The sequence below is a fragment of the Podarcis liolepis genome, assembly GCF_965112155.1.
Source record: "Podarcis liolepis genome assembly, chromosome: 7".
Lineage (NCBI taxonomy): Eukaryota > Metazoa > Chordata > Lepidosauria > Squamata > Lacertidae > Podarcis > Podarcis liolepis.
The window spans coordinates 93,220,592-93,245,560 of record NC_139561.1 but is presented as its reverse complement, the minus strand read 5'-3'; the positions used below and the strand labels follow the sequence as shown (position 1 = coordinate 93,245,560).

The 24,969-nt window shown below is 50.0% G+C and overlaps 1 protein-coding gene and 1 long non-coding RNA gene across 6 annotated transcripts in view; both read right to left on the bottom strand.

Moving 5' to 3' along the window:
- The window catches only part of LOC310712823 (transmembrane protein 87A-like), a gene marked incomplete at its 5' end in the record, with an annotated part of 31,276 nt that extends 6,859 nt beyond the window's left edge, over positions 1-24,417 (bottom strand). For 2 of the 5 annotated variants that reach the window (XM_083516216.1, XM_083516218.1), the window contains 14 exons: positions 492-550; positions 2,300-2,408; positions 4,644-4,715; positions 4,816-4,909; positions 7,304-7,403; positions 8,332-8,515; positions 9,099-9,163; positions 10,423-10,519; positions 11,459-11,635; positions 13,387-13,455; positions 14,814-14,924; positions 15,240-15,331; positions 17,869-17,935; positions 24,248-24,400. In XM_083516216.1, coding sequence (XP_083372342.1) covers positions 492-550; positions 2,300-2,408; positions 4,644-4,715; positions 4,816-4,909; positions 7,304-7,403; positions 8,332-8,515; positions 9,099-9,163; positions 10,423-10,519; positions 11,459-11,635; positions 13,387-13,455; positions 14,814-14,924; positions 15,240-15,331; positions 17,869-17,935; positions 24,248-24,400 — 1,449 coding nt within the window. Of the gene's footprint in view, positions 1-491; positions 551-2,299; positions 2,409-3,810; positions 3,880-4,643; positions 4,716-4,815; positions 4,910-7,303; positions 7,404-8,331; positions 8,516-9,098; positions 9,164-10,422; positions 10,520-11,458; positions 11,636-13,386; positions 13,456-14,813; positions 14,925-15,239; positions 15,332-17,868; positions 17,936-24,247 lie in introns of all 5 variants that reach the window. The other 3 variants (XM_083516217.1, XM_083516219.1, XM_083516220.1) reach the window with 2 other exon arrangements.
- Positions 1-24,969, bottom strand: part of LOC310712949 — a 2,318,697-nt gene that overhangs the window by 203,486 nt on the left and 2,090,242 nt on the right. The gene's annotated exons all lie outside the window — the stretch shown is intronic.

The following is a 24,969-nucleotide window of genomic DNA, read 5'->3' as shown; positions in this document are numbered from 1 at the left end:
AATCAGTGTGTTTTTACATGAGTAGAATGTGTCCTTTTATTTAAAATGCACCTCTGGGTTATTTGTGGGGCATAGGAATTCATTCATTTTTTATTTTCCAAAATATAGTCTGAGGGACAGTGGACCGGACCCCTGCTGGAAAAGTTTGCTGACCCCTGATATATACTGTATTTTTCCATGTATAAGACGCCCCCATGTATAAGACGCTCCCTAATTATTAGGGACTCCAATTTAAGAAATCCCCACCATTCATTATCCGTGTATAAGACCCCCAGTTTTTCATATAATTTTAAAGTAAAAAAAACCCCTAGTCTTATACAAGGAAAAGTACGGTAACTGGGATCGATGAAAAGCAGTTAAAACTTAACAGGATTTCAACAGTATTTGTAAAGATCTGTTCAAATGTAGATAATAATCGCCATCAGCTCAGCACCCCCCCAAAAAATGTCTGTCTCCCCACCCCCATTTGGATGGGGTTCCTCAGTACTCACTGCCTGGCACGTGGCGAGCCTGAAAGTCTTAGTGGTCCATATAATGAAGATAACAGAAGCTGCAGAGGAAACAAATTTTGGGTGAGTTGGATGAGACTTTGGCAGCAATGCCAAATATTTATCTTGTGCCATTTAAACCAGCGGCACCCTCTGCGACCGCCAGGTATCCTGCCTTTCAATACGACCGCAGGTGTTTTTTTGGGCCGTCCCATCGCCGTGATTATTTCCTTTGGGGAATAACCAAGATGCAAGTCAGCGCTGCAACATAAGGTTGCAGCGTGGAGGGCTCCTCTTTGGCCTGCCAGCCACACCCTCCCTCCAGGGCGGCCCGTTTCATCACCCGCCTCCAGGAGCATCAGCTACCTCTGCGCACCGAGTGCGCTCCGTGCACATCGGAGCTGTTTGGGAGATTACTGCAACTTAAGAGTTATTTACAGTGGTGCCCCGCAAGACGAATGCCTCGCAAGACGGAAAACCCGCTAGACGAAAGGGTTTTCCGTTTTGGAGGTGCTTCGCAAAACGAATCTCCTATGGGCTTGCTTTGCAAGACGAAAATGTCTTGCGAGTTCCTGCAGGTTTTTTCCCCTCCCCCCCTTTTTCTAAGCCGCTTATCAGCTGATCTGATCAGCAGATAAGCCGCTAAAAGCCGCTAAAAGCCACTAATAGCACTAATCCGTCAATGGGCTTGCTTCGCAAGATGAAAAAACCGCTAGACGAAGAGAATCACAGAACGGATTCTTTTCGTCTTGCGAGGCACCACTGTATTTAGGTACAGTGGTGCCTTGGTTCTCAAACACCTTGGAACCCAAATGCTGCAAACCCGGAAGTGTTCTGGTTTGTGAACATTTTTTGGAAGCTGAACATGCTCTGATTTGAGTGTTACGCTTCCGGTTGGAGTGTTACGCTGAGGTCTGTCTGTTTTTGCTATTTATTTTGCTTTCTTGCGGCTCTTTTTTGTTTTTGTGACTGTGTGGAACCCGGTTCAGCTGCTGATTGATTGATTGTGTGACTGCAGTACATTGTTTATTGCTTCCATTTTATGGATCAATGGTCTCGTTAGATGGTAAAATTCATGTTAAATTGCTGTTTAGGGGTTGCATTTAAAAGTCTGGAACGGATTAACCCAGGCATGTCCAAAGTCCGCTTTGGGTTTCATCCAGCCCCTGTGGCAGTTTATTTCCTGGGGTAAAATCCTGAAAAAACCTCAGCAACTTCAATCCTAAAAAACCCCTATGGTTGGACCTTTGGTCGGCCCTTCACTTCATCAAATCCGGCCCTCTTTGTAAAAAGTTTGGACACCACTGGATTAATCCATTTTGCATTACTTTCTAGGGGAAAGGGCACCTTGGCTTTGGAACGCTTTGGTTTTGGAACGGAATTCCGGATTGAGTTTGAGAACCAAGGTACCGCTGTACTTCTGAAAATCTTGCATTTCCCCATGGCGAGAATTCTGCCACCTTCCATGGTGGGCTTTTGGCTCAGAAAATGAATCTTCTGCAGACACTGGGCAGCCAGCTGCCGGGACCCCTTAGCCACAATCCCGGATCATAGCTATCAATGTTTCCCTTTTTTAAAGGGAAATTCCCATATTCCGAATAGGATTCCCCGCAAGAAAAGAGAAAAGTTGATAGTTATGGCAATCCCTGCCTTACTTCCGGGCGTCGGGCTGGATAACCTCTGGGGGTCCCAATCAGCGCAACAATCCCATGAATTCTGCCTTCAGATGGGACTGGGAAACCTGGACACACACATAATACAGACGCAAAGCAGACGGGTTGGGGGGGGTCCCCCTTCTCCCCCAGACTCACCGATGACGGCGAAGATGAGCGTGTTGGTGAAATGGCGGTAGAGCGAGAGCTTGACCAGGTTCCGGCGCAGTTTCAGCAGCTTCATGGTTTGCACCAGGCTAATGAGGATGTGTTGCTCGTTAAGGAAGACGGCAGTGGGTGGGGCAGAGAGTGGCTGGGGGGAAACCCAGCCAGATGGGCCGAATATAAATAATAAAATTATTATTATTATACCTACGGTATGTCCCACGGACATGCCTCTCCTGGTATGTCCCACGGAGGACCTTAAGGTCTTCAAATAAAAACATCTTGGAGAGGCCACAGAGAGGTTAGGCTGGTCTCAACTAGAGCCAGGGCTTTTTCAGCCGTGGCCCCGATCTGGTGGAACACTCTGTCCCAAGAGACTGGCCATGGAGGCGCAGGTTGCAGCCACAGCAAAAGTGGCATTTTTCCCATCTCCACCGTATCAAGCAGTTGGTCCCTTACCTTTCCCGCCCCAACCTGGCCATAGTGATCCATGCGACAGTCACCTCCAGGCTTGACTACTGTAACTCGCTCTATGCAGAGCTGCCCTTGAAGCTGACCCAGAAACTCCAGCGGGTGCAGAATGTGAGGCTCCTCACGGGGTCCTCACTGCGGGATCACATTCATCCAGTGCTTTACCACCTGCACTGGCTCCTGGTGGAGTACAGGATCAGGTTCAAGGTGCTGGTTTTGACCTTTAAAGCCCTATACGGCCTAGGACCCTCGTACCTACGGGACCGCCTCTCCTGGTATGTCACACGGAGGACCTTAAGGTCCACAAATGACAACACTTTGGAGGTCCCAGGTCACAAGGTGGTTAGATTGGTCTCAACCAGAGCCAGGGCTTTTTCAGCCGTGGCCCCAATCTGGTGGAACGCTCTGTCACAAGAGACTAGGGCCCTGTGGGACTTGACCTCTTTCCGCAGGGCCTGCAAGACAGAGCTGTTCCACCAGGCCTTTGGCCAAGGCACAATCTGACCCCTTCCTTTGGTAATCCTCACAGAACTCTAGCCCAATGGTTGCCATCAATTTGATTTCGAATTGATTTTAGAATGAATTGATTTTAGAATGTTGTGTTACTTTTACTGTTGTTAGCTGCTCTGAGCCCGGCTTTGGCTGGGGAGGGCGGGATATAAATAAAATTTTATTTATTTATTTATTATTAAGAGTGGGGAGGAGAGAGGGGTTTGCCCCACAGGCCTCTGTTTGGCCCCTATGAGAACAGCATGCTGGCCAGACCCAACAGGGTTCTTTTTATAGAGCCTCCAGGTCCAGTCGCAGTCTATCTGGGTCACACTGGGTTGTTCCCATGTTCTAACCACCGCCAACTACGCCTTCCCAGCAGATAAGGAGCGTCGCTACGGGCAGGGAGCTCAATCCCCCGAAAAGGAGCAGATCGTTGGGAAAATGACTTTTTGGGGGAGGAGGGCAAGAAACCGAAAGGCACATGCAGGCGCAACTGAACGAGAGTCGGGGCCCGACCCGGCCAGGCAGAGCACAGAGGATATCCACCAGCAGAGGGCAGAGTCGAGCATAGCCAGAGGGATAGCAGCTAGCAGCACCAAGTCGTCTTGCGCCTGCGATAAAACGGGGGGGGGGGGGGAGGAGACAAGAGAAAAGAAGGAGAAAGAGGTGGTGAAGAGGAGAGGCAGAAAGAGCAGGGAGGCCAAAGGGCAGGCAGGAAGCTGAATCGATTTGCAGCTGAGAAGAAACAGCTCATTGAACAAGCCAGGCGCCTAGGGCGAGTGGACATTCGCTTCCAGGCGACCACGCGATATAAAGCGTTTGGGTTATAAAACTAGGACCAGCCGCCTGGGAAACAACTTCTACCCAAATGTGATTTTGGTTTTAAACGCAGTGGAAGGTAGTCTCTATGGGAGTATATTGTATTTAATTATGGGGTATCAGATTTTTTAGGGGGCTAACTAGGCTGGGATAGCTGGGATAGCAGGCTTGTTGGGTTTTGAAGGGCTGCCTTCAGATGTCTCCTAAAAGTCAGATAGTTGTTTATTTCCTTGACATCTGAGGGGAGGGCGTTCCACAGGGCGGGTGCCACCACCGAGAAGGCCCTCTGCCTGCTTCCCTGTAACTTGGCTTCTCGCAGGGAGGGAAGGGCCAGAAGGCCCTCAGGAGATGGACCCCGGTGTTCGGGCTGAACGATGGGGGTGGAGACGCAGAAATCCTTTGTGGGCTGCCAGATTAGATTGCAAAGCTTTATCCTTCTCCCTTCATTTAGAACCTCCCCCCCCCCCAATCTCTAATACAAGGCAAGGGAAGAGCCAAGATCTGAGAGAAAGCAAACTGAACCACCCCCAAGTTTCTAGTCCCTAGTAAAGGATATCCACCAGACGATACACGAATCCACAAACGCCAGGAAAATTTCACAGATGAGCGCGGCGGCTTTAGTTTGCTCCTGGGGTGGGAGGGGGACAGTCAGGCTGAGAGGGCTGTTCCTGGGCTTAACCCCCCCCCATGACACCCTCCCTGCCTCCCCCCGTGCCGCCCACCCTTACCGATTTGACTCGCAGGACCCCCTCGATGATGGAGAAGATCAAGTACATCAGCCCCACGCCCACGACCCGATTCAAGAGAGCCCCCAGCCGTGGCCTGCGGAGAGAAAAGAGGGGCAGAAGTCGGGGAGCCGAGTCACCGGAAAAACGGGGCAGGTCTCTTGTGAATGTGACGGCGCTTTGCCGTTGGGCCAGATGACCTTGAGAGGTCCCCTCCCAGCGCTGCAATTCTGGCAACCAGTTCTATGATCCGAGAATGTCTCCCAGGCAAGAGAATCATCATCATCATCATCATCATCATCATTTATACCCTGCCCATCTGGCTGGGTTTCCCCAGTCATTCTGGGCGGCTTCCAACAGAATATTAAAATATAATAATCTATGAAACATTGCGGATGGTCCGGGAATCAGCGTGTTTTTACATGAGTAGAATGTGTCCTTTTATTTAAAACGCACCTCTGGGTTATTTGTGGGGCATAGGAATTCATTCATTTTTTCCCCCTTCAAAATATAGTCCGGCCCCCCACAAGGTCTGAGGGATAGTGGACTGGCCCCCTGCTGGAAACGTTTGCTGGCCTAAGTGGCACAAAACCCGTAGGAAGACAACTGATCCAGAACTCGGACAGGCAGTGGCTGGGGCAGGCGTGGGGAACTTCAGACCTGGAGCCAGATGTGGCCCTCCAGACCTTTCTAAGTGGCCCTCAAACACCCCCAGCCTACGCCCTGCTCTGCAACCCGAGTTGGCTCAGCCGGGAAGTGCCCAGGCACCTGGGAAATGCCCCTTGCTTCCCTGGGTGCAGGATAGAACCACAGAGCCAAAAGGGACCCTGTAGATCATCTAGTCCAACCCACTGCACTGCAGAATATTTTACACCTGATGGGGCTCAAACCCTCAGCCCTGAGATTAAGGGTCTCCTGCTCTGCTGATTGATAGAGAAGGGTGTGTTGGAAAATAGGTGAAGGTCCTGTGTGAGTGTCTGGAGGCGGTTGGAGGTTGGATGGCAGCTAACAGATTGAGGTTGAATCCTGACAAGGCAGAAGGACTGTTTTGGGGGGACAGGAGGCGGGCAGGTGTGGAGGATTCCCTGGTCCTGAATGGGGCAACTGTGCCCCCCAACGGACCAGGTGCGCAGCCTGGGAGTCATTTTGGACTCACAGCTGTCCATGGAGGCGCAGGTCAATTCTGTGTCCAGGGCAGCTGTCTACCAACTCCATCTGGAACGCAGGATGAGACCCTCCCTGCCCACAGATTGTCTCGCCAGAGTGGTGCATGCTCTGGTTATCTCCTGCTTTGACTACTGCAATGCGCTCTATACTCAGTGGCGTAGCGTGGGGGGTGCAGGGGGGCCAGCAGCACCGGGCGCAACATCGGGGGGGGGGCGCTCGCACTCTCAGCTCTCTGCCCCTACCTGTGCGAATCCGATCGAAGCCGCCGGGTCGCCACCCACTGGGGGGGGGGGTGCCAGGCGTGCGGTGCGGAGAGAGAGCGAGGGACTATCTGGGGGAGGGACAGTGCAGCGGCCGCCCAGCGCAGCGCTGAGCGCGGGAGAGAACCACACCAGCCCAGCCCAGGCAGCAGCAAGAAGAAGCTGGCAGCGGCGGCAGGTTAGGGGTTAGGGGGTGCAAATTACTTGCCTTGCCCCAGGTGCTGACAACCCACGCTACGCCACTGTCTATACTACAACTAATCCAGAATGCAGCAGCCAGACTGGTGACTGGGAGCGGCCGCCGAGACCACATAACACCAGTCCTGAAAGACCTACATTGGCTCCCAGTATGTTTCTGAGCACAATTCAAAGTGTTGGTGCTGACCTTTAAAGCCCTAAACGGCCTCAAAGGCCCAGTATACCTGAAGGAAGGTCTCCACCCCCATCGTTCTGCCTGGACACTGAGGTCCAGCTCCGAGGGCCTTCTTGCGGTTCCCTCACTGCGAGAAGTGAGGTTACAGGGAACCAGACCTTCTCAGTAGTGGCCCCCGCCCTGTGGAACGCCCTCTCACTAGATGCCAACGAGAACAACAACTACCAGACTTTTAGAAGACATCTGAAGGCAGCCCTGTTTAGGGAAGCTTTTAATGCTTAATAGGTTACTGTATTATAGTGTTCTGTTGGAAGCCTCCCAGAGTGTCTGGGGAAGACCAGCCAGATTGGCAGGGTATAAATAAATTATTATTATTATTATTATTATTATTATTATTATTATTATTATTATTATTATTAGGCAACTGGCTGCCCCACATGCTTTCTCCCCTAGGCCCGGCCACCACTTCCATCCGGCCCCCGGAAAGGAACATGGCCCTCAGGTGGGGAACACTGAAAAGGCTCTCCCGCCACCCTAGCCGAGGATCTCCATGAGGTCTTCCCCATCCCAGGAAAATTAACCGGCGGCATCAGGGACTGACGTTGGGGCCTTCTGCACCCCAACCAGGTGTCCTCCGCCGCTTTGGCCAAGGGGTTGCCGCCCTCTCCCTCTCCCCGGCCGACACACTCACTTGACGATGCCGTATCCCAGGCTAGCGATGATGACCAGCACCCGCGCCAGCATCCTCTTCACGGCGCACAGGACCTCGGCAAATATCACCGCCCCTTGAACTGGAAAGCAGAAGGAGAGAAGGCGCCGTTTTGAGAGAAGGCAGAGGCTGCGAAAATGCGGGGCAGCCCCTGCAGAGAGGAACCAGAAACTTCCCGCAAGGTCCACGCCTGGTGCCCCCAACCTGCGGGCCTCCAGGTGTTTGGGGACTACAACTCCCATCATCCCTAGCTAAGAGGACCAGTAGTCAGGGGTGATGGGAACTGTAGTCCCAAAACATCTGGAGGGCCGAAGGTTGGGGATGCCTGGTCCACATCATACAGTGGTGCCTCGCAAGACGAAAAGAATCCGTTCTGTGATTCTCTTCGTCTAGCGGTTTTTTCGTCTTGCGAAGCAAGCCCATTGAAGGATTAGCGGATTAGCGCTATTAGCAGCTTTTAGCGGCTTATCTGCTGATCGGATCAGCTGATAAGCGGCTTAGCGCTATTAGCGGCTTTTAGCTGCTTTTAGCGGCTTATCTGCTGATCGGATCAGCTGATAAGCGGCTTAGAAAAAGGGGGGAGGGGAAAAACCCAGCAGGAACTCGCAAGACATTGTCGTCTTGCGAAGCAAGCCCATAGGAGATTCGTTTTGCGAAGCACCTCCAAAACGGAAAACTCTTTCGTCTAGCGAGTTTTCCGTCTTGCGAGGCACCACTGTACATTTAAAGCTCCACGGTGCTACTTTAAATGGTCATGGCGGCTTCCCCCAAGGAATTCTGGGAACTCTGTGTGTGTGTATGAACAGTCATACCTCAGGTTACAGACGCTTCAGGTTGCGATTTTCGGGGGTCACGCATGCGCAGAAGCGCAGAATTGCAACCAGTGCGTGCGCGGACACGCCGCTGCAGGTTGCAAACGCTGCGCGTTGTGAGCGTGCCTCCCGCACGGATCCTGTTCACAAGCTGAGTGCCCACTCAAAGCAAGTCGCTATCCGCAAGTCCCCACTAACCTGAGGTCCCTTGGCTCTGGATGCTCTGGAACTCAGCGTAGAAGACGGCCTTCTCTAGCATTCCCAGGAGGATGACGCCCCCAATCCAGAACTGGATGCGAAGGATGTCTCGCCAGTAGCAGGCCAGCAGGACCAGCCAGAGGACCCCGTAAAGCACGTAGACAATGCACATCACCATGTAGAACTACGGGGGGAGGAAAGGGCAGGAGAGGGATAAGGCTGGAGGAGGCCCTCTGGACCTTGTGGGACTACAACTCCCATCATCCATGGCGACCGGGCCACACTGGATGCTGGGAACTGTAGTCCCAACACCTGGAAACTGACACAGTATATAGCAGTGTTCTCCAACCTTGGGCCTCCAGCTGTTTTCGAACTACAATTCCTATCATCCCTGACCACTGGTCTTGCTAGCTGAGGATTATGGGAGTTGTAGTCCAGAAACAGCTGGAGGCCCAAGGTTGGGAAATGCTGGTATATAGAAATGGGTCAAGACAGGAATCCTGACACAGCGCCAACTACTGGACAGAGGTGTCTTGGCCGCTGTACTCCACCAGCTTCCAGGCTGGACTACTGCCATGTGCTCTATGTGGGGCTGCCCTTGGAGATGACTCGGAAACTTTGAATGGTCCAAAGCGCATCATCGGCCAGGTGTCTCTTTGTTTTGAAACGGCTGTGCTGGTTGTCGGTCTCTCTGAGCTGCCCGCCGAACCCACACGCAGCACCGCCGAGCCCCACAGGGGGAACCCACGGGGAGGAAAAGAACTCACCACCATCAGAGGCCACTCGGAGGCAGAGATGTACTGGTGGTCGGGATGCTTCATCTGTACGTCAACTGAAAGTTGGAGGGGGAAAGGAGACAAGTGAGTGGAAGGGGCTACGGGAGAGGAAGCACCAAAATTCTGGCACGCTTTTGCCACACAAAAGGTGGCAAACATGTAGCCTCGGTCCTGGAAGAGTTCCAAGCTAAACTGCCAGCACAGCTATTATACAGGGCTCAGATTTGGACAAGAACTCACCTTGGGTCTACGGAAGCTGTCCAGTCACTGCTCTTAAGGCCAATTTCCTCTGTCCCACCCTGTGTCCCAAACGCATCACTGCGCCCAGAGGCTAGTCTTCCCTCGGTAGAATGATGGATCTGGCGTAGGACACTCAACTATTGGCTTTGCCTAAACTCAAATCCCCCCGGTCTAATATCCCTTTTGCTGCAAAATCCCAAAAGCACCTGGACTAAAACTGTCTATCAAAAACTTCACTCTTGTGTTTTATCACCACAACAGCTACTCACTGTGGGTTTTAGTCAAGCAAACAGTCTAATTTGCTAGTGCCTAAATGATATCGAGCATCAGAACAACTTGGCCACAATAAGGAAATTTTGCCCATGGTACGACTATTTTCCACCTTCCCATTTCGACTCTCTGGCACCCTATCTGCATAACCAAGCAATCCTAAAATATAGACGCGTTTTTACTCTCGCAAGATTGAATGTCTTGCCCTTGGCTGGACTTGAGGGACGATTCCAACAGATTCCACACGAGATACGCTTATGTCCCTGTGGAGATGGCAGTTGCAAATCGGTGGCGCAGGCCCTTCTGGCCTGCTCTCTTTATAAAGACTTGAGGAATGAGATTATCACCTCTCTTTTATTGCCCATTCCAGGTCTCCCAACCACTGCCACAATGTCCTTTCTCTTGGCAGATCAAGACGAGCAGCTGACAGCAAAGGTGGCAAGGTTTTTAGCTGGGACAATCAGAATAAGACCCACTATTTGACCATTGACTCAAAGCCCCAAAATGTATTTGATATATTTGATTTTTTTACTTCTATTCTTTGTATAGTGTATTGTATAAATCTGATTTTTTTATTACTATTTTTTAAAAAACCATTGATTTTTATCCACCCTGCATTATGCATTTCCAGCAACAAAGCTGGAAAACAAAGCCCATCTCTTCACCCGGGTATCTAATGCCAGGCACAGAGCATCCTGGCTCGTTTCTCGCGCAAAGGCAAAGCTTTCCCCACCGACTCAAACGCCGCTCCGCTGACTAATCTCAACCCTCGCCGCCCACGGAAAAGCTGCACCGTTTCACTCACTTTTGATCTCCCAGTTAGGAGGCGGCATCTTGTTGCTGAAGATCCTGAGGATGAAGACGTAAGGCCCGTCCTCCCAGGTCACGGCGACCGTCGAAACCTGGAAAGAACCCCCCAGAAAACCCCCCCGGGTCAGCCTAGGTTCTGGGGCTCAGAAGCGTTGCTGTGCCACCGCGGAGAGCATGGCATGGACTTCATGACAAACAGCCTTTGGCAGCCCTCCCCTGTAGTGATCAGGTGGGACTGCTATGAGGAATTACAAAAAATTTGGAGCAAGCCATTTGTGTCCGCAATGAAAGCACTGCGTTGACTGGCTTTGAGACATTTTGATATGATTTCTGATCAATCAACACCTCTGCGTCTCTGTCCTGTTTCTCTGCCTGACAGGCACGTATAAGCATTCTAAATACAGGCCAGTTGCTTCACCAGGCATCCTGGGACATAAAAATGGAAAGTAGTTTTGATGTAATTTGTTAATCTTTAGGTAGATCTTAAGGGCCAGCAAACCTAGACAGCATCTTAAACCTTAAATCTTAAACCTAGACAGCATCTTAAAAAGCAGAGACATCACCTTGCCAACAAAGGTCCGTATAGTAAAAGCTCTGGTTTTCCCACTAGTGATGTATGGAAGTTAGAGCTGGACCATAAAGAAGGCTGATCGCCAAAGAATGGATGCTTTTGACTTCTGGTGCTGGAGGAGACTCTTGAGAGTCCCATGGACTGCAAGAAGATCAGACCTCTCCATTCTGAAGGAAATCAGCCCTGAGTGCTCACTGGAAGGACAGATCCTGAAGCTGAGGCTCCAAGACTTTGGCCACCTCATGAGAAGAGAAGACTCCCTGGAAAAGACCCTGATGCTGGGAAAGATGGAGGGCGCAAGGAGAAGGGGACGAAGGAGGACGAGATGGTGGGACAGTGTTCTCAAAGCGACCAGCATGAGTTGGATCCAGCGATGGAAGACAGGCGTGCCTGGCATGCTCTGGTCCAGGGGGTCATGAAGAGGTGGACACGACTAAACGACTAAACAACAACAACCAACCTCTAACTTCTGCTTCTTCGCCACTGTGCTCTTCGCGGCGCCTTTGTCTTCCTTCTCGCTGGCCGAGGCAGCCGGCTGCGCAACATCCTTGCTCTCTTGTGTGGCTCCAGTTTCCTTCCCCACGGCCTTTTCTTCTGCCTGTTTGGGAGCCTCCCTCTTCTTCACTCCCGACTGGGGCTGTGGGCAAAACAGGAAAATGGGCATCAGGAAAAGGGTGGGAGCGCCAACAAAAGGGCGGCGTCTCTTGGAGGAATCGGTCCACCTATCGCTCTTGGGAGCAGCCATGCCTGCAAACTGAAAGGGTCCCAAGAAGGGGAAAATATCCCGTCTCTCTCTTTTATATATATATAGTTTTTTATTAGTTTTAACATACCATTTTCAACAGTAATTAAACATGCTTTTACATCTTATTCATTTTTTTTTTTTTGACTTCCATCGGTCCTGTCTGTAAATTTTCCAATCTCATCTCTTAGTATACATTTCTTACTTTTCTTATTACATTTAAAACTTATAACCAATCATCTCTATTCTTTATCTATTTTGTAACACTTCTTGTATTTCTCCTTACAAAACTTCTTGTAGTCCTACTAGCCTAATTTGTGGGTTACAATTGCTCTTCAAATACCCTTCTCTCTCTCACCCACTGAAAGAGGGGGTGGCAAACAAGGGAAACTACATCTGGTACCCAGCAGTCAGCGATTTCGGAGAAAATCAGGCAGAACATCCACAGGGCTGCAGCAAAGCCACCGGCGATATCTGTTGTTATACCAGGGGTGGGGGGGGGGAACTTGTGAGTCTGGCCAGGGAAGGGAAGTTTTTAATGTTTAATGCTGTATTGTGTTTTTAATATTTGCTTGGAAGCCGTCCAGAGTGTCTGGGGAAACCCAGCCAGATGGACGGGGTATAAATAATAATAATATGGTCATACCTCGGATTAAATGTGCTTCCGGTTGAGCGCTTTCGGATTGCGCTCCGCGGCGACCCGGAAGTAACAGAATGTGTTACTTCCAGGTTTTGCCACTCGCGCATGCGCAGATGGTCAAAATGACGTCATGCGCATGCGCGGAAGCAACGAATCACGACCCACGCATGCGCAGACACGGGTTGCGTTTGCTTCTGGATGTGAACGGGGCTCCAGAACGGATCCCATTCGTATCCAGAGGTACCACTGTAATATTATATTATTATTATTATTACTAATGCTACCCTCCAACTCCCATTTGGGACTCTCCCTCAGGCCACACTGCCCCCCAGCTTTCTCCCCCCCCCCCCCCGCCTTGAGAGTTTGTTTTTCCTGGCTGGACTGCACCCCTGGAATATACTGATAATAGCTCTGGCTTCCTCTGATGGAGGAGAGAGAGGCGCGTTCGGGTATCCATGGCGACTGGCTTACCCCACAATGGCAAAATTTGCACTGCCCACTTTCCTTCTGGCTTTGCTCCCCTCCTCCCCCGCCATGCTGAATGGCACAGAAACACCCTGCCTATTTAGGGAAGATCCATCTGGCCTAGTGGGAAGATCCATCGCACCACTGAATTTCATTTAAGGCTGGCTTCGGGGGGCCCGGGAGCGCGGTTAAGAGCAGCCCTTGCAGCGCTGAGCTAAAGAAGAGCTTGCTGGATCCACCCGATTCAGGGTTGCTTGCTTCCAGGAATCCCATAAGGAGAGTAAGAGTCTTCCCCCTGTTGTTGCTCCATAAGGACAGCCTGCAGGATCAGGCCAGTGGCCCGTCTAGTCCACCATCCTGCCTCCCTTTGTGGCAGGGAGTTCCACAGTTTAAGGGCCATCCTACCCAACCCCCTCCTTTAAAGCAAGCCGGCAGCCCCTCGCTATGTCACCGGGCAGCAATAACAAGGCCTGGGACTTCTGTCTAGGGTGAGACCACAGTCCCGTCCCCCCCCCTCCCAGTTCCCCGACTCTCCACTGACCGAACTGACCACGCCTTCCTCCTTGAAAGGCTGCAGCTTTTGGGGCTTCGGCAGCTCTGGGAAGTGCAGCTGGAAAAGAAAGGGAGACAGCCGGTTGTTAGTGCCCTGTTCTTTTCTCCCGACAGAAGCCCCTCCACCACCACGACCCCTCGCCAATTTGCAATTCCTAAGGGGAAACGCACACCACATCTGGAGATTAACCCTTGGCTGCAAAATTGGACCGGATTTCTGCCTCCACTTGGTCCAAAGAGAAGCCACGCTTCCCTCGACGCTCCTCAGGCTTCCTCCTCAAGTAACGGAAAGAACCGAGGAGGAGCGAAGGGGTCACAATCCTCCAGCCCGGAAACCCAAACCGTTTGCCGGGTTGCGCTGAGCAAACTGGGCCACAACAACACACACTTTGCCCAAAAGCTGCTCCATACGTCCAGTTTCCTTTCAAAATCTTTCCTCCTCCTTTGCTGATCACCTTCACCCCGTTAGTGAAGGAACAGGAATGGGGCACATTTGCCCATGAAGGACCAGGTGTGCAGCCTGGGAGTCATTTTGGACTCACAGCTGTCCATGGAGGCGCAGGTCAATTCTGCACAGGGCAGCTGCTTATCAGCTCCATCTGGTACGCAGGATGAGACCCTCCCTGCCAGCGGACTGACTCGCCAGAGTGGTGCATGCTCTGGTTATCTCCCACTTGGACTACTGCAATGCGCTCTACGTGGGGCTACCTTTGAAGGTGACCCGGAAATTGCAATTGATCCAGAATGCGGCAGCTAGATGGGGGACTGGGAGTGGCCGCAGAGATCACATAAGTCCAGTCCTGGGAGATCTGCATTGGCTCCCAGGACGTTTCCAGGCACAATTCAAAGTGTTGGTGCTGACCTTGAAAGACCTAAATGGCCTCAGCCCAGTAGACATGAAGGAGCGTCTCCACCCCCATCGTTCTGCCCGGACACTGAGGTCCAAATCCGAGGGCCTTCTGGTGGTTCCCTCATTGTGAGAAGCAAAGCTACAGGGAACCAGGCAGAGGGCCTTCTCGGTGGTGTCACCCGCCCTGTGGAACGCCCTCCCATCAGATGTCCAGAAAATAAGCAGCTATTTTTAAAATACATCTGAAGGCAGCCCTGTTTAGGGAAGCTTTTAATGTTTAATAGGTTATTGTATTTTAGTGTTTTGTTGGAAGCCGCCCAGAGTGGCTGGGGAAACCCAGCCAGATGCGCGGGGTATAAATAATAATAAATTATTATTATTATTATTACACTTCTCCGCAGGCCGCCCTCGGCTCCCCCCAAATCTTCCTTCCTTCTGCAGACACAAATCCTCTTTCCTGCTCCGTACAAAGGCCAGCCCCCCCAACGCAGCCGCATTCCCCGTTAAACCGATCTTGCTCCACCCGCGTCCCAGCAACTCGCCGCCCGCCATTTTGCATTGCCCACCTCATTGAGCTGGCTGCACGGGACCAGGGTCGTGTACCAAATGTACTGGCCGCCTCCGGCGACGCTGGCCTCCGTTTCGTAATGGCTCAGGTACTGGTCCGCCTTGCTTTCCTGCGAGGGCAGAGGAGGAACCGGAGAAAAGGGGTTGTCAAAAAACTAAAAACTGTTGTTCCAGGAGCATTGCTGCCTTCAGCCATAGAGACAAAGCACAGAAGTCCAGGCTAGCAGCCATTGATAGGCTTCTCCTTCACGCATTCGTCAAATGCTCTTTTAAAGCCCCCTATGTTGGTGGCGCTCCTGTGGGAGGGAGTTCCGCAGTCTAACTCTGCACCGCCCACAGATATCCCAGAAGCCCCTGGGCTTCTCAGGGACTCTCCACCCCGCCCCAGTTCCACCCAACAAGCAAAGAAGGGTCCGGTTGCTCACGTCTATGTAGACCTCGTCATGGCAATGGGAGCTGCGGAGGTACCAGGTGATGTTCAGGGACAAATCGGGGGTGACACAGTTCTTTTCCACAACTGCAAAGGGAAAGAAGCATTAGGCGAAGCCGCCAGGAGGGCAGCAAGTGTCTGGCACTAACCAGGCGTGGAAATGAGCCCTGATCTGCCTTACCTTTGGGGCTAATAATAATAAAAAAAATTATTTATACCCCGCCCTCCACGGCCAGAGCCGGGCTCAGGGCTGCTAACACCAATAAAATCACAGGAAAAACATAATATGGGGGGAAACAAAAGAAAAAAACCCCAATTTAAAATACAAGTTAAAATGCACCCTCATTTTAAAAGTAGCCTATAAATGAAGACCATAAGAGGAGGGAAACATAAGGGTCAGACTGAGTCCAAACCAAAGGCCAGGCGGAACACCTCCATCAAAGATGTCAAGTTCCACAGGGCCCTGGTCTCTTGGGACAGAGCGTTCCACCAAGTCGGGGCCAGTACTGAAAAGGCCCTGGCCCTAGTTGAGACCAATCTAACCACCTTGCGACCTGGGACCTCCAAAATGTTGTCATTTGTGGGCCTTAAGGACCTACAGCATTAATTTATTTATCTGTGAATGTATATCTGTGCACACAAACACACACACACGTTACTGCCAACGGCACGAAAAAATAACGAACGTGGTGTTGGACAGAATAAAGCCAACAATTAAAAAAAAACATCATGAAACAAGTACTGTATATCACAAGTCAGTAAATCAAAGGGAGCTGGAGCACTCCTTCGGAGAAAGCCTGGGTGAAATTAGAATTGTGGAGCTGGAAGGGACCCGCAAAGGTCCTCTAGCCCAACCCCCTGCTATGAAGGAATTCCATGACAGATGGCCACCCAAGCTCTGCTTAACAATCTCCAACGAAGGAGAGTTCACCAGCTCCCGAGGGTGTCCATTCCATGGCCAAACAGCTGTTACAGCCACAAAGTTCTTCCCCATGTTTAGTCGGAATCACCTTTCCTGTCCTGTGAATTCCCTTTCCATGGAGGCGCAGATTGCAGCTATAACAAAGGCGGCATTTTTCCATCTCCACCAAGCTAAGCAGTTGGCTCCTTACCTCTCTCGCCCTGACCTAGCCACTGTGATCCACGCGACGGTCACCTCCAGACTGGATTATTGTAACTCGCTCTACGTGGGGCTGCCCTTGAGACTGACCCAGAAACTCCAGCGGGTGCAGAATGCCGTGGCGAGACTCCTTACGGGGTCCTCGCTGCAGGTTCACATTCACCCGGTGCTATACCTGCTGCACTGGCTCCCAGTGGAGTACAGGATCAGGTTTAAGGTGCTGGTTTTAACCTTTAAAGCCCTATACGGCCTAGGACCCTCGTACCTACAGGACCGCCTCTCCTGGTATGCCCCACGGAGGACCTTATGGTCTTCAAATAAAAACATCCTGAAGGTCCCGGGCCACAGGGAGGTTAGGCTGGCCTCAACCAGAGCCAGGGCCTTTTCGGCCGTGGCCCCGACTTGGTGGAACGCTCTGTCCCAAGAGACTAGGGCCTTGCGGGACTAGACATCTTTCTGCAGGGCCTGCAAGATGGAGCTGTTCCACCAGGCCTTTGGCCAAGGCACAGCCTGACCCCCTCTCTCCTTCTGTAAACCTCACAGAACTCTAGCCCAATGGTTGCCATTAATTTGATTCAGACTTGATTTTAGAATGAATTTCAATTAATTGACTGTGATTTTATGTAAACTGTGTTACTTTTGTTGTTGTTAGCCGCTCTGAGCCCGGCTTCAGCTGAGGAGGGCGGGATACAAATAAATTATTATTATTATTATTATTATTATTATTATTATTCATTGGTTCGGGTCCGACCCTCCGGAGCAGCAGAAGAGAAGCTTGCTTCATCTTCCAGATGACAAATAACCTCTCGGTCGTCTCTTCTCCAGGCTAAACAGACCCAGCTCCTTCAACCGTTCCTCATCAGGCTTGGTTTCCAGACCCTTGGTCCTCTCTGCACACCTTCCAGCTTGTCAATATCTTTCTGAAATTGTGGCACCCAGAACTGGACACAGGACTCCAGGCAGGGTCTGACCAAGCCAGAATAGAGCAATACTATGACTTCCTTTGATCTGGACACTAGACTTCTGTTGATGAATCCTAGAATACATCCCCTTTTTTATAGCTGCATCACACTGTTGAGCTAAAACCCCTAAATCAGCGGTTCCCAAGCTGTGGGTCCCCATATGTTGTTAGACTACAACTCCCATCATCCCTGAGCTCTGGCCTTGCTAGCTAGGGATGATGGGAGTTGTAGTCCAACAACATCTGGGCACCCACAGCTTGAGAAAGGCGGCCCTAGATCCTTTTTGCATGCCCAGCTGTCATGCCCAGGTTCCCCTCCATCCTATATCTGAATTGGAGGCCTAAATGCCAGTATTGTTGGTGCACCCCAGAGCCACCACAGTAAAGGCCCTGGTCTTAGTGGGAAATAAGACGAACCCTAGGAGCATATCGCACTACTAAAGCATCTCTCCCGAGGATGGAAGTTTCTCGACAGGGGTGGGACACAAGGTAAGTCTTTGCACAGGTGAGCTGGTTCCCTTTTATAACAGCACCAGAACTTACATTTGAGGATAATCTGGGTGTCCTTAAACATTGTTTTGGGTAAGACAAACAGGTTCTGTGTTTGGTTCTGAAAAAGAAGAACAGCAAAAATGGATTGATTAGAGACACCCTCCCCAAAATAGTTCCAGGCCCCCACGCAAGGACGTCTCCTCTGGTTCTGACACGCAATGAAAACACCCACTTAGCCTCAGCAGCGTGACAACTTGCAAGTGGAAAATTTCAGCCTGCTCCTGGGGAGAAAGAGATGCTGAGCGGTGAGGAAACACGAGCAGCCTTGTGTTACAGGCTGTGGGTTAAATTTCCAAAGAATGCAAGCTCCGAAGGCAGGAATGAAAGCCAGGGCGAAGTCACAGGCCAGACAGGAAGCCGATGGGCAGTTTTGGGCAGGTCACTACCCTCAGTCTCCCCTGTCTGCATTATGGGGATAATACCGACAGCAGAGGACTGAGATGAGAACAGTGCAACACTCAAAGTGCACCATATAATGTTCGATAAGCATTGCAGCAGGGTGGGAGGTGGGAGAGAGGCAGGTTGTGGGACCAGCAGGTGAGGCAACATATATCCCCCCCCCCAACTGCTGCAGATCCTAAACCACAGCCTGAGGACCATCTAAGGTTAGGGTTGTTAGGGTGTGAAACCTAAGACGCTGGCAAGTTAGCAATGTCATGTAACTTTAAGTAGTCAAGCTCGTTAAGTTGCTCAGTATATAAAGAGTGTTTGTTTTTCTCTGCATGGTGTGTGGGGCGTGAAGCAAAAATGTCTGAAAGCTCCGGAGGTGTTTCTGTTATCTTTCTGCAATAAACCTGTCTTTGGAAAGACAGGCTTCCCTGTGTCGTCATTTCTTTGCTGCTGAGACTTTGAAGCTTGTACTGCAACAAGAATCTCTGCACTGGACTTAATTAATGCTCTGCAAAGAGAGCCGTTGCTGGTGGCGCAGCGGAAGCGTTTACTGGACCAGTACACAAACTGGCCTGATGTTTAGCTGTAAACATTAGGGTCCTTGTATCTATGGGACTGCCTCTCCTGGTCTGCCCTGCAGAGGGCCTTAAGGTCCATGTACAACCATAGTTTGGAGGTCCCGGGCCCGAAGGAAGTCAGACTATCCTCCAAGGCCAGGGCCTTCTCAGTGGTGGCTCCGACCTGGTGGAATGCTCAGTCCCATGAGACCAGGGCCCTACAGGATTTGACCTCCTTCCATTGGGCCTGTAAGACAGAGCTATTCCGCCTGGCCTCTAATTTGAATTCAGCCTGATCTTTTATTTCCCTTCTCTTCCCTTCCTCTCCCCTTTTATGAAGATCACCTGCTCTGAGACCCCACAGCTCATTCTCCCCTGGCCTCCTCGCTGGCCCAAGTAGGACCAATTCAGCCAGCTAGCCCTGGGGATTATCTGATTGATTGATTTTTGAATTTTATTGTTATTCATGTTTTTATACCGCATTTTATGCTGCTTTTATAATTAAGTGTTTTAAATTTGTTGTTAGCCACCCTGAGCCTGGTTTTTGACCCGGGAAGGGTATAAATAAAATTTTATTATTATTATTCACTAAGAACAAAAAGAATAAGGAACTGCGATCCTGTTTAAAAGCAATGTGTTATTTTGTATTTTGCCAACGTCTACTTTGTAACTAGTTTAAGACTGTTTGCAGCAGAGCTTTGAAACCACCCTTTTAAAGTGTTTTAAATTTGTTGTTAGCCGCCCTGAGCCCGGTTTTTGAACCAGGAAGGGCAAGGTATAAATAAAAATTAATTATTATTATTATTTATCATTAATGCCCCTCTCTGTTGTCTCAGCCCCACACATTTCTCCTCTTAGCTAAGGGTATGAAACCGCTTTATACGGAGTCAGATTATACGTCCATCAAACTTCCAGGTGATCTGCACTACAACTCCCATCATCCCTGCCCATTTGTCCATGCCGGCAGGGCTGATGGGAGTCGGGAATCCAAAACTCTGGGAGGGCACAAAGCTGGGGGGAGGCTGATCTGGCACAATAATACTCCGGAAGAGAGAGAAGTATTTCCTAACCCAGAGATGCTCAAGGCAGAAACTCGGGTTGTTTTCTGTGTTCAAAGCTTGCGCCCTGAGACTAAACTCTGGGCTTATTCTGGGACATCCTGCGTCTGCCGGTCGTTATTTCCCCTAGCAAAGAAGGAGGGTTGGGAGCAAAAGCCAGAAATTTGGAGCAGCTGCCCCATGGCTGCCCTCCCTTGTTGCAGACACAACTGGCGGTCGACCCATTGCAAATTCCTCTGCTTGGCCTGGAACTCCAGCAGGTGAACTAGGATTTACTCGCGAGGCAGACTGATCTGCCTTCGCTCTCTGCAACTCAGGGAAACACATTCAATTGCCCTGAATTAACCTGCTGCCCTCCAGATGTTTTGGGCAGATGTTTGGCTGAAGTCTGAAACATCTGGCTGGGGTCCAGCCTGGAAAAGGGTAGTTTAGACCAGGCATAGGCAAACTCGGCCCTCCAAATGTTTTGGGACTACAACTCCCACCATCCCTAGCTAACAGGACCAGTGGTCAGGGATGATGGGAGTTGTAGTCCCAAAACATCTGGAGGGCCGAAGGTTGGGGATGCCTGGTCCACACCATACATTCCTGTTTGGGGAAGCTTTTAATGTTTAATAGGTTATTGTATTTTAATATTCTGTTGGAAGCCGCCCAGAGTGGCTGGGGAAACCCAGCCAGATGGGCGGGGTATAAATAAATAAATTATTATTATTATTATTATTATTATTATTATTATTATTATTATTATTACTCTTATTATTATTTAAAGCTCCATGGTGCAGCTTTAAACGGTCATGGCGGATTCCCCGAAGGAAACCTGGGAACTGTAGTTTTCTTAACTTTGTTAGCGGAATTCACCTGCTACCCAAATCAGCAATGCAACCGGTTTGCCAAGGTAAACGAATATTAACTCTGGGGCAAACATTCCATGGGGCTTTATTGTACCTGAGAACAAAAAAGAAGCCTGCAGTCTCAAAGGGCAGCCTTTATCTTGCACCTGGGAAACGCAGTTACAGAAAAACACCTGGCCCAGGACACAGGACTGTGGGCGAGGTTTATGACCCTGAAGAACCGGGAAAAGTAGGCCACAGGAAGAGCATGCATGCGCCCTTCGCCGTCTGCCGCACCACCGAAAAAAAATAATTGAGGATGGTGGTTTTGCTGGGTGGGTTGTGCGCTCAGGAAATGAAGAAATAGGTCTCCCCACTTTCTCACATTCAGAGGTAATATCAGGACTTGCGGTGAGAATGTGAAAGCATTTCCCGCTAGATGCCGCCTCCGCCTGTTAATAAACACTCAGTGTGATTGATTTCTCAAGCACTCCTTCCATCCTGCCCACCGCCAGCGGCTTTCAGTTAGGGGCGGCTTGTAAATAGAGGCAGACTTCCTTGTTCATAGATCATGGGTAGGCAAACTAAGGCCCGGGGGCCGAATCCAGCCCAATCGCCTTCTAAATCCAGCCCACGGATAGTCCGGGAATCAGCGTGTTTTTACATGAGTAGAATGTGTCCTTTTATTTAAAATGCACCTCTGGGTTATTTGTGGGGCATAGGAATTCATTCATTATTATTTTTTCAAAATACAGTCATGCCTCGGGTTACAGACGCTTCAGGTTGTGTGTTTTCGGGTTGTGCACCACGCCAAACCCGGAAATACTGGAATGGGTTACTTCCAGGTTTCGGCGCTCGCACATGCGCAAAACCGCTAAATTGCGCTTTGCGGATACGCTGGAGCGCCAAATTGTGACCCACACGTGCGCAGACACGGCGCTGTGTGTTGCAAACGTGCCACCTGCACGGATCACATTCGCAACACGAGCGTCCACTGTATAGTCCAGCCCCCCACAAGGTCCGAGGGACAGTGGACCGGCCCCCTGCTGAAAAAGTTTGCTGACCGCTGTCATAGATGGTATAAACTGCCCATTCCCATCCCTGAAACAATCCCAAAGACAGGAGAACTTTTGATCTTTTTCTTGCTCAAGGAAGCTCACCCCCCCCCCCCATCTTGCTACCCACCTTAAAATACCTCTGCCTTCTATGGAATGTGACCCTTTAAGACCCAAAGGAGAGCTGCAGTCTTTTCTTACCTCCTCCCCTCTTCCAACCTGCCCTGCCCAACTTTTCCCCAAACCTGCACAACACCCCCCCCCCAAAAAAACCAGTGTCCATAACAGGACTCAGAAATGGTTCCCTCCTAGATCTGTTAGCACAGTGAACACAGAGGGAAAAGTCTCCACCTGCTCCATTGGGGTGAATGGCAACCACTACTATCACCCATGTAAGTAGACCTGGTGCCTTCCATGACATGGACCAGGCATAGGCAAACTTGGCCCTCCAGATGTTTGGGACTACAATTCCCATCATCCCTGACCACTGGTCCTGTCAGCTAGGGATCATGGGAGTTGTAGTCCCCAACATCTGGAGGGCCAAAGTTTGTCTATGCCTGACACGGACAAAGTGAGGAGGCTAAGAATCAATTTGATTCCTTCCCCCTCTTTCTCCTTCTGTGATGGAACTCCAATTTGGGGACTTCCCTGGCTTTTTTCTGGCCCACGTAGGACCAGTCTGGATAGTTAGCCTTCGTGAAGATTTGATGTTTTCATCCCCCAAAAAGTTTTTGATTTCCACTGAAATGAGGCTGCATTTTAATGTTTTGATGTTGTCTTTTAATCTTGTTTTTTAAGCTGTATTTCAATCAATTGCTTTTATATTTGGTGTTAGCCGCCCTGAGCCCTGTCTTGGCTGGGGAGGGAGGGCTATAAATAAAAATTATTATTATTATTATTATTATTATTATTATTATTATTATTAAGTGTCCTGCAGATGCCCCAACGGACAGGAGCAGGACAAGAAGGGAGGGGATCACAAGATCCCCAGCAGGGATCTGCCACTGAATGTTACTCAGGAGCAAGGCCAGCAGGGGCCATTATTCTTCTTATTATCCCCACATACATTTGGGGCCCCTGGTCCAGACTCTGCTCTGCTCCTCTCCTCCTAATGGCTGCTGAGGATCAGGCCTGCTCTGGTTTGGCTTCTTGGTCACACCGCAGCGTGACAAGTGGATGGGCTGCCAGTTTATTCTGAGGACTCTGATTCAAACAGACACATTGTTATGGGTGCCATTCATGACAAAGCTGGCTATTTTCATCTCCATGGCCATTACGTTATATGATTATTTATTAAGTTTCTAAGCCACTCTTCATCGGAGGAGCACAGGGTGGTTTACCATATAAAAACACAAAAATAAGTACCGTGATATACAAACAAAAACAAGAACCCCACATTAATGATATAAAGGTTAATTTTGAAAGCCACGCGGTGGGAGGGAAGGAAGTTGACAGCCTCTACAGAGCCTAGGGCATAAAGTGGGATGTTATGATTTGAATGTATATTATAAAATGGAAAATAAATAAGAACCCCACATTACTGTATTAAAGTAAATATCAACAATCATTATATTAATTATACTGTATTATATCACACTATGTATTAATTATAAAATATTGACTATATTACATTGACTATATGATATTACTTATGTATTGAATTGTATATTATATTAATAACCCTTATCAATTATACTATATTATGCCACACTATGTATTACAGTGGTACCTTGGGTTAAGTACTTAATTTGTTCCGGAGGTCCGTTCTTAACCTGAAACTGCTCTTAACCTGAAGCACCACTTTAGCTAATGGGGCCTCCTGCTGCCGCCACCGCGTGATTTCTGTTCTCATCCTGAAGCAAAGTTCTTAACCCGAGGTAATATTTCTGGGCTAGTGGAGTCTGTAACCTGAAGCGTATGTAATCTGAAGCGTCTGTAACCCGAGGTACCACTGTAATCATAATATATTGACTATATTACATTGGCTATATATTATTACTTACATATTGAATTGTATTAATTGCTTCTTATATTAACATTAACCCTTATTAATTATACTATATTATGCCACACTATAATATATTGGCTATATTACAATGACTATATCATATTACTTATGAATTGAATTGCATTAATTGCCTATTATATTAATAGTAACCCTTATTAATTATCCTATATTATGCCACACTCTCTATTAATTATAATATATTGACTACATGATTATTGACTATATTACAATGACTATATCACATTGGCTATACCGTATTAAACTGCATTAATTGCCTATTATATTAACATTAACCCTTATTAATACTATATTATGCCACACTATATACCGGTATTAATTAAACTATATTGACTATGCCGTATTCAACTGCGTGAATTGCCTGTTCTACTAATTGTCCCACCTCCTGCCCCGCTCTACCCCCCCCGTTAACCCCTTCGGGCCCGGGCCCCCGCTCCCTCGCTCGCTCACTCACCCCGCGGGCGTCGAGGCTCCACCGGCCGGGCTCGGAGGCGGCCCCGGCGGCGGGGCGAGGGGCCAGGGCGGCCCCGCAGGCCAGCAGCAGCGCCAGGCGGAGCAGCGGGAGCCGCGGCCCCCAGCAGCGCGCCAGGCGCCCACCCGACGCCATCCTCTTCCGGAGCCCGGCGTCACGTGGGGAGGCGGGGGGCGGGGCCGGGAGGGAGGGAGGGGCCGGGGGAAGGGGCGGGGCGGAGGAGGAGGAAGAGGAGGAGGAGGAGGCAAGGGAGCGGGGCGAAAGAGGCAGCCCCGGGAAGGAACGAAGGAGGCGGCGCCAGGGAGGGAGGGAGGGAGGGAGAGAGATGGACGGAGGGAAAGATAGAGGGATGGAAAAATAGATAGATAGAGAGAGAGAGAGAGAGAGAGACTGGAAAGAGAAGCTGCTGAATTGCAACTCATTACCAAACTTAAAACCATGGAGAGACCTGGTCTGAACAAAGACATTGGATTCTTATCTCATTATACATGACTAAGCCATTCTTCACCTTCTCACCCCTTGCCTTTTCCTGTAAGACCTATTGCAGTCGTTAAGAGTCGTCAACAGGCTCATCTCAGCTATCTGCCAATCACCCATTCCCACCACCCTTCTGAGTAACACCCCTCCCCACCTTCTCACTATATAGAAGGATCTGGCAACTTCTGTTTCAGTGTATCTGAAGAAGTGTGCATGCACACGAAAGC